Source organism: Ctenopharyngodon idella, chromosome 8 (genome assembly GCF_019924925.1).
Source record: "Ctenopharyngodon idella isolate HZGC_01 chromosome 8, HZGC01, whole genome shotgun sequence".
Taxonomy (NCBI): domain Eukaryota; kingdom Metazoa; phylum Chordata; class Actinopteri; order Cypriniformes; family Xenocyprididae; genus Ctenopharyngodon; species Ctenopharyngodon idella.
In genome coordinates this window covers 24,922,580-24,931,420 of record NC_067227.1, presented here as the reverse complement: position 1 = coordinate 24,931,420, position 8,841 = coordinate 24,922,580, and the positions used below count along the sequence as shown (strand labels likewise).

The 8,841-nt window shown below is 37.7% G+C and overlaps 1 protein-coding gene across 1 annotated transcript in view; it reads right to left on the bottom strand.

Annotated features, from left to right (window-relative positions):
- Nucleotides 1-615: 615 nt before the first annotated feature.
- The window catches only part of skia (v-ski avian sarcoma viral oncogene homolog a), a 71,393-nt gene continuing 63,167 nt past the window's right edge, over nt 616-8,841 (bottom strand). Inside the window, exons 4-7 of the mRNA XM_051903618.1 lie at nt 8,211-8,488; nt 6,771-7,099; nt 5,570-5,800; nt 616-4,641 (exon numbers count right to left, since the gene is read on the bottom strand). Of these exons, the coding sequence (XP_051759578.1) occupies nt 4,444-4,641; nt 5,570-5,800; nt 6,771-7,099; nt 8,211-8,488 (1,036 nt within the window). The 3' untranslated portion in view covers nt 616-4,443. The remainder of the gene's footprint in view (nt 4,642-5,569; nt 5,801-6,770; nt 7,100-8,210; nt 8,489-8,841) is intronic.

Below are 8,841 nucleotides of genomic sequence, written 5' to 3'. Positions count from 1 at the left end.
TGCAGGATCAAAACATTATATGCCACAGAAAGAATATTGCTCCTGAATTCATATTATTCAATTAAGGTATGTCTAGAGACACTTCTAAGTGTGAAAAAGGTAGTTCTGTCATAACAACTGAGTGTTTGGCATGGTAATATGACAATGGTGATATGTTTGTTCCTGGTGGAATACATCTGCTACGCTGCAGCTGCTGTTGGTTATTGCTGCTGCAGAGCAAGTACAGGACCTGCTACTGCCAAAACATAAAAGGCACGCTGCTGTGAGCAAGTAAGATATGCTGCTGCTGTAAAATATAGCGTACATGAGTTACCCGTAGCAGATCTATACAAGTGGAGCTGGGGAAGAGGGAGGGTTTCTGAAAGCACGCTGCAACTGCTACAGCAAATGCTAACCAAATATTTGAAGATTGAGCAGCAAGCTCATTGGCTAATGACACAGCAGGAACCAATCAGCTGTGTCCTAGAATGATGTGATTGCAAGCAGATTGAGTAAAGGACCTATCGGCCTGTGCCAACTAGAGTTTCATGACAGAACTTTGTATTTGTCATTTCAAAGACAACGAAATAAAGATGCTGTTACACCGAGACTGAAATAACAAACAGAACAAAAGACTTCTGGACAAACAACTTTATTTCTGATTATGGGTCTATACACTGTACATCCTGACACTGCAGTATATAAGCCGAACTACTTTCAACTCTAATCTCATAGAGCTCTCTATCTTACATTATAGTCCTTGTGAGGGGAGAGGGGAGGTCTAAGAGGGAGAAATTGGCCAGATCCAGGTGTATAAGTGGCATCAGTAGAAGAAGAAGAAAGCATACATTAATCTCTTACATAAAAATAATTTCAAGAGTTGCAAAGTTTATAGTATATTGTTATAGCAGCAGTGAAGGGCTAATATGATATCGGCATGGGAAAAAAAAGAAAACAGATTGTTAAAACAAGAATCTGAATGTCTGATTCAACCAGAACTGATGTATTTGATATTTAGTTGAACGTAACAAAACATTGATAACTGAAAAAAAGAAAGGCATTTACCATAAAGATTCTACTGAACATCGCTATCATTCTTTGTAGCACAAAAAAAGGGAAAAAAAGCAGACTGAATATGCTTGCATTGGGAATACAACCTTTGAAATAATTGTTTTTAAAACATTTTCTTTCTTTTTGTTTTTAAAAACACAACATAAAATATAACAACTATTATGTAAGGTTTTTTTTCTCATTCTGAAAAAAAGAAAAAAAAAGTAACACTATACATTTATGATACAGTTTTTGTAAAATGAAAAGAAAACAGCTATATACATTGGTGAATTTGTACTTTCATCATCAGACTGGCTAATCCTGCTCATTTATCAGTGATGTTATGTCATTATTGCTGTGTTTTAGCTTTTTTGTTAGCAAAAATGGCTCTTTTAGAAAAAAATCCACATTTTTTGTATTATATTGGGAGCAAAGGAGCCTCTGTGATCAATTTCTCCCTTTTTCATAGAAAACCGTGAACAAAGTAAACTACACATATGAATTTGCGTGTAAAAACAACTACAAAACAACCTCATCTGAAATAATTTTTTTAGTTTTTTTATTCATTTCTTTTTTTGGTCTGTAAAAATGCACAGCCTCTTGCTACTGTTAAGACACTGAGCTTCCTTTAGACCCCCATTTAGTTTCTTCGCCGTAGCCTGCAATGTACAGGTCAGGGCATTTCATATCATATTTCAAAGGCTCTTTTTACAGCTATAGCAAAAGTAACCTCTTAAATATATTTTTTATTTCTTAAAAACAGAGAAAGAAAAAAGTTTATTTATTCTGACGTACATTTAAAAGCTATCTTAGTATAAGATTTAAATTCTTTACCAGTGGCAATTCGAGCATTAAATTCTGCTATGCATTTTTCTTTTATTTAATAATTCATCGATTTCTGAAGAAGAAAAAACATCAAAGGAATACTGACAAACTGGCATTAAAACCTATCTAATAAGCTGCGGCTGCTCTTAAGCAATGATAGTCAAGTTCATTCTGGCAAAATGGGGTGAGCAAAAGAGTGCAAAAAAAAAAATGCACCACAGAGCTCCCCCCCAAATGACAGTGCAAATGGGACGGCCCGCTTTCATCATCTGACCGCTGTCTGAAGCGGTTCAATGCACCTTACAGTCGGTCACCGTGAAAACGAGCTCAATAATTGTTCCTCTTCTGGAACCCCAAGGGCCCAAAGACAGGCACTTGAGGGTCGCCAGCATTGCATATGCACATAAGGTTTGTATTTAGCCCAAGAGTAATGCCGTTAATGTTGCGTTTAAGATTGTTAAGAGCTGAAATTTATTGTTAAGAGGGTTTCGTTTTCCTTTGTAGTTAAAAACAAGATTAAAATTGCTTTATATTGCATAACATAATCAAAAATTACATATACAGTTTTAATGCCCAATAATGAATATATGAACGGCAGACTTTATCTTTTTCTTTTAAATTCCATGCATATGAAAGAAATTACATAAGCTTGCTATTGAAAGAAGGAACATAAGCAATAAAATATTCACACAATCTGAAAAAAAACATCCGTTATAACAACAACATCAACAACAAAATGAAAAGAGCCAAAACGTAACATACATTCTGATTGCATTGTACCCAATGTATATAAATCACTTATAAAATATATGTATTTTCAACAAATTTATCTCAGCTAAGTGTGTGAGATTTTAAAGATGCATTTATTAAACCATCTAAACTTTCGTTTATTCATCCATCCATCCTCATCTTTGTTTGTACACAGTAATACGCTCTTGCTCACAGCTGAGAGGAGCACCTGCATTGATATTTAGACTCCCTTTTACCAATGCTAGACAATTTGTGTGTCCTATTAGTTCTGAACGGCTTTAAATTTGATTCGGAAATGTTCAAAACCTGTAGGAATCCAGGACAGTAACAATAACACTTTAGCAACGATTATAATCATATATCGATAACTATGATAAATGTTGAATCAAAGTCAGATTGAGGGGACGGCTGTGTGTGCCATCCACGTTTCAGCAAGCAAGCATGTAGAACCGTTTTTTTTTTTTTTTTAATTCTTGCGGTTTTATTTACAATAGTTTGTCTTAAACACATGATTACATTGCATTTATTAGAATGGCATATAATTAACAAAAATGTTTATTTCAATTTTATACTTAGGAATACTAAAAACTCTCTGAGATAAATGTGTGGGAGAGTGTGGGAGCGTAATGCATTTAGACAGTATTTTGTAATGACAAAGTGCGATTCATTATTGTAAAGTTAAAAAACAAAGCGAAAAGAAAAAGAAACATTTTCATATTTACATATTATAATTTACTTAAAAAGAACAATTTGTGGTTCTTGATCACATGACACCTCCTGCCCTAGAAGCCGTATTTGTTATGCTTTTAGTTTATTCCTAAAAAAATTGGCCACCCACAATCGTGAGCCGGGCCAGTTGTAAGCACCTCAGCCCACGGAGAAGCTGTACGCGTGTGTGATGACAAGAAAACCCAAACAGTCACGGAGAGCAAGAGCCACAAACCTCCAATTGCACACTGACCGTGATCTTAAGATCTGCCGACAGGTTTTGACCCGCGCTGGTGGCGTATCACACGACAGCCATTTGTTTGCCATAAAAAGAAAGTGCTCATGGCTTGATCATAACACTTACTTGAATACAAGTATCTCTCCCTTTCAACAGGGCTGAACTTCTTCACCTCTAGCTCTCCAAAGCCCTTCAACGCTCTCCTGACCAGTATCTCTTTAACATTGTTAAAGATACAAGTGTGTGTAACCATTTGTCTCCATGGCTTTTTTTTAACCAGCATGATGTATGTACATGTAAAAGAGGGGTAAATTTGAGGCTCTGATAAGTATATCTCACACACGCTCACTAACAAGTCTTTTAAATAGCTTATTATGAAGTGATTTTCACCATACTTCCTCAGAACGAGTGAGGAAACAGGAATTTCTGATGGGATGATGAAGATGATGAGTCCTTGTCTCTTCAATAACAATGCGGGGTGGACAGCATGCTGTTCAGGTCATCATAAAAATCGCCGTGTAAAATTTTTCATTGTATCACCAATTTGTTTGTCATAGAAAAGTCTTCATTTCAAAATGTATTCAGTTTCAGGCACAGTTAGCTTTTGTGCTATTGGCTTCTTCCTTTCCGAATGGACTTTTTTTTTCTTGATCATCTTCTTTTTTTCATCTGGTTGAAGGCGAGGTGCATTTTCAGTGCTCTCAAAGTAAAACATTTTCTAGAATGTATCTAAATTCCCTCAAAAAACGTTCAGGATACCTCCGGTTTTGCGCTGGCTAAGAGGCAGATGGGCAGGGCTCACCCGCATGCTAGTTGACATGATTGGGCGGTTGGTGCTGTCAATCAGGGCGGTGTTGATGTGGATTGGGCGGAGTCAAGAGATAGAGAGAGGATTAGTTGTTGGAGTCTTTGGCGGGTGGGGGTGGTGCGTCTGTGCCGTTCTTGCTGGGGCTTTTGGGCCACAGCTGTTCCTGTAGCTCCTTGACCACTCTCTCCAGGTGCTCCCGTGCCTCCCGCTCCTGCATCAGATCGGCTCTCAGCTGCTCTCGGTCTGCCTCGGCATGCTGCAACTTTACTTGCAGATCCTCAATCTGAAAATACAGCATATAAAATGATAAAAGATGAATAAGGTTGGCCACAAATAGCCAACGAATCAGTGACAAAATGCTACAGCGCTGTCTTTAGTCACATCATATTGCACAATGTATTAAAAAAATGTATTCTCTCATGGGAAAGATTCGTTTTTGTGAATCACTGTTATGTTAGTATTATTTATATACTGTAATAGTATTTATTAATATTCAGAAGTTTCAGTTATTTTAATTGTAGTTTTGGAAATGTTGTTATTTTATTCATTTTTATATATATATATATATATATGTATATATATATATATATATATTTATTTTTATTTTAGTTTTAGATTTTACTTCTGTAATTAGTAGTTTTTCATCTAATATTTAACTTACAATCTCATAAACATAAATTATATCAGCTGATATTGATAGTTTTTGATTTAAATAGCATCAAAATGTTGCTACGCTACACTTGTAGCTTGTAGTATAGCTAACTACTTTTTCAAAAAGGCGGCATGATTGTAGTTAAACAACGACATACAAATACACAAACAATGCCAGACAAACATCTCAGTGATGTCTCTCTCTTGTTTAGTCTGTAGCACACATCCCTGACAGGAAGTTACCCGGTTTCCTTCTGAGAAATGAAACGAATCTCATCAGACTTGCAGGGCCACACCCAGTCTGAGAGTTCATTTGAAAATGTGTGTGGGTGGGGTGTCATGTTACATCAATCTAAGTATACTTTAGATTACTCTTTATTAAACAGTCACTTGTTTATCCAAAGCCATTTCTAGTACATTTATAGCACAGGGACAGTCACCAATCGGTGGTTTAGTGCTTTGCTCAAAGGCATAATAGTTCTGAATCACACCTTTGAACCCACAACCTTTCGGTTACTAGCCTACATTTTTAAATATTATAGGGATGTGATTGAACTAACCTGCGCAGAGTACTTGGCTCGCAGACGGCCAGCCTCACAGCCCTTGTCGCACACTCGTAGCTGTCTGGCCTGCTCCAGCTCTCTCTTCAGCCGAATGCGTGACTCATTGGCCTCTCTCATCTTCCTCTCACTTTCGGCACGCAGGCGTTCGATCTCCTTGCGCAGGTTCCTCTTGGCCTCGGTCGCCTCACGGAGCTTCTCCTTCTTAGCAACGCGGAGAAACTCCAGCTCCTGTGGAAGGCATGGAAATAAACTGATGATTATTCACTCTTTTAATGAACATGTGATGATATATACAGTATCTATTAGAAATAATAGGGCTTATTTATGAAACATGAGCATAATGGATGTCTATGTAAATCATAAATCCATTAATAGGTCAATTTTCCCACCCAAAATGGTCTACACTTCTTTGGCACACTAGGGTGTGTTTGAGCCATACTTGAACACAAAGTTCTCTGAACTCATCAAGAATGGCGTTGCACTACATAGTTGAAAAGGAGTAACACCCTTTTCAGTTTTATTTATCTGGTTGATCATGTGGATGATACATGAGTGACTACTGCTAGAACACTTTAGTGCTAAATTTAGAGATTCAGTTGTAATACCTTGAAAAGTTCATTGATTTTGCTCTCATTTGCTCTATCTATCTATCTATCTATCTATCTATCTATCTATCTATCTATCTATCTATCTATCTAATACTTGTATAAAATATAATAATAACAATAATATAATGATCCAATTGCTGACGTCAAAATAAATTCTAATTATATATGATATTAATCAAATGATAAATGATTACATCTAAAATTAATAAACTTGCTATTTATAATAATAATAATAATACATTTTATTTATAGTGCGCCTTTCTCAAACTCAAAGCGCTAGAAATGAAACGGATCTTATGTATCTTCATAAAAACGTAACGTATTTATGAAAATTATATATAATTACATAATGTATATATTTAAAATATAACTATATATAGATATTAAAAGTTCAACATCACATAAATGACTTTTGTCCCCACCCAAAGCTGAAATGAAACCTCCTGTGTGCTGTTGTGTAAATCCATTCTTACGTAAATTGTTGCATTAAATTCAACGGTACAATTTACTTAAGAGTGCATTTATAAATGATTTTCAAAAAACAAAAAAAACAAAAACCATTTGCTTTTCATGTTTCTGTGTGTCTGTACCTGCTGCAGACTTCGTTTGGCCTGTAAGGCGGATCCGAGCTTCTCTTCCTGTTTTACCCTCATCTTGACTATCTCGTGTAGAAATTTCTCCTTTGACTCTTTTGAGTCCAGGCCGCTGTCCAGTGCCTGCCTCAGCGTCTCCAGCTCCGACTCCAGGTTCGTCATGGCGTGGCCCTCCCCTCCAGACACCAGGGGGCCCTCAGGGAGCCCGCTGGCTGGCGTAAGAACTGCTGGTAAGGTGGGTCCGGGGCCGGAGGGAGAGCTCAAGTCTTTAGCGGAGCTCGAGGACGTAAAAGATGGGGAGGAGAGTGAGGAAAGTGATGAGGTGACTGGAGAAAAACAAAAAAAAAAAAAACAAAAAAAAAAAAAACAGAGAAGAGGTTTAGAGTGGTGGATCAGAATACGTGGGTTTCATTAATTCATATGTCGGCAGCAAAAGGATTGTTTTTTCAAGAACCTGTCAAATACACAAGACATGCTTTAAAATGAGCCATAAAGGATGAGGAACTAAAGAACCCTTATTGATTTTCTGCCGCATTCACACAAGAGCTGTTACCGTTCTAATCCACCTCTCTCCAGAGCGCTCAAGGTTGACTGAAAATGAACTGTGCGCAAATGAAGTGTGAACGAAATGTTAATGTATTTAAACGAGCACTTTTGTTTCACAACACGCCGATATAATTGGGTGTCACAGTTGCCTTTCTAAAACACTCCTCAAATACATTAAAGGAATGTGACATTCTTTCATTAATTTGAAAGAATTTTGACTAGTCCCGCAGTTTGTAAAAACTTGAGCAAGGCATTTCAGAGGGTTTAAAAGCAGTAAAGAACATTTTTCTCAAAGCACATAAATTCCTTTGGACGAAATGTGTTATTTAGTTTGTAAAGTTGTTTAGTGGTGGCCTAACTGGTAAAGGTGGATGAATAAAGGAAAAATAGTACCTTTCTGATATCCTTGTGCACACTGTGTGAAAGTAATTGGGTTTGTCGACTTACAAGTACATGAGTGACAGTAAGAAAATGCATTTAATGCATTTAAGTTTGTAAATTATCTTATCACACTAGTCTCATACTAACACTAATTGTGGCTTTACTGTTTAAACAGTGTGTGTTCTGCCCCATAGACTTCTATTGTGATTGCATTACTGTAAAAGCAATTTCTGATAATTTTCTGATATCACATTCTGCATTAATCTATAGAAATTATATACTGTTATTTATATAAAAACAGTGTTATTGTGGAAATACAACTGTGAAATTCTGATTTGGTGCTCAAAGAAACATTTCTTATTGTTATCAATGTTGAAAACAATTGTGCTGATTAATATTTTCTGTGATATTATGCCACGTATGCTGTCAATAAAGCTTAACTTGCTTTGAACCTGGAACATTCCTTTAATGACGTGGAGCAACAGTGATAGGGCGCGACACTGTACTCACATTCTTCACGGCTCTCCACTTCCACCTCCACGTCAGAGTCTCGCTCCTCCTGAGAGGGCGGCAGGGGCTTGCTGGCAGTGGCCGAGGGGCAGGGTTGTGGGCTAGGGTGGGTCTCTCCTGTCAGCCGCCTCTTCCTCCCACGGCTGGCACCCTCGCTTTCCGCCCCATGTGGGTGTGAGCTGCTGGGGGCAGAAGGAGAGGCCTGTCCTCCTTTCTGGAGGGGCGTCAGAGCTACGTTGGGGGCCACAGCACTCTCCAGGCTCTTGTAGTTGTAGAAGCTGCGGAAGAGGATTCGGAGTGAGTGAGTGAGTGACTGCTTGTGCCATGGCGTTACCTAACATCATCTTAAAGAGTATGGGTGATTTAGAAGTAAATAATACAAACCAAATGGCAGGTTGACAGGAAAAAAGCATCTCTGCAACCCACATTTGAAGGGTGGGGAGAGAACAGCAACTGTTGCGAGCGGTTTCAGAGAAACTGAACTGGGCTCGACACGATGACTCACCCAAACCCTCTCTAGTTATGATGGTAAAGCTAAAACCACATGTATCTAAGCAAACAACAGCCAACAAGATTGCATCATTGTCCTCTGTACAGAAGATCTAAATCTTCTGCTGATTTCCTTTAGAAA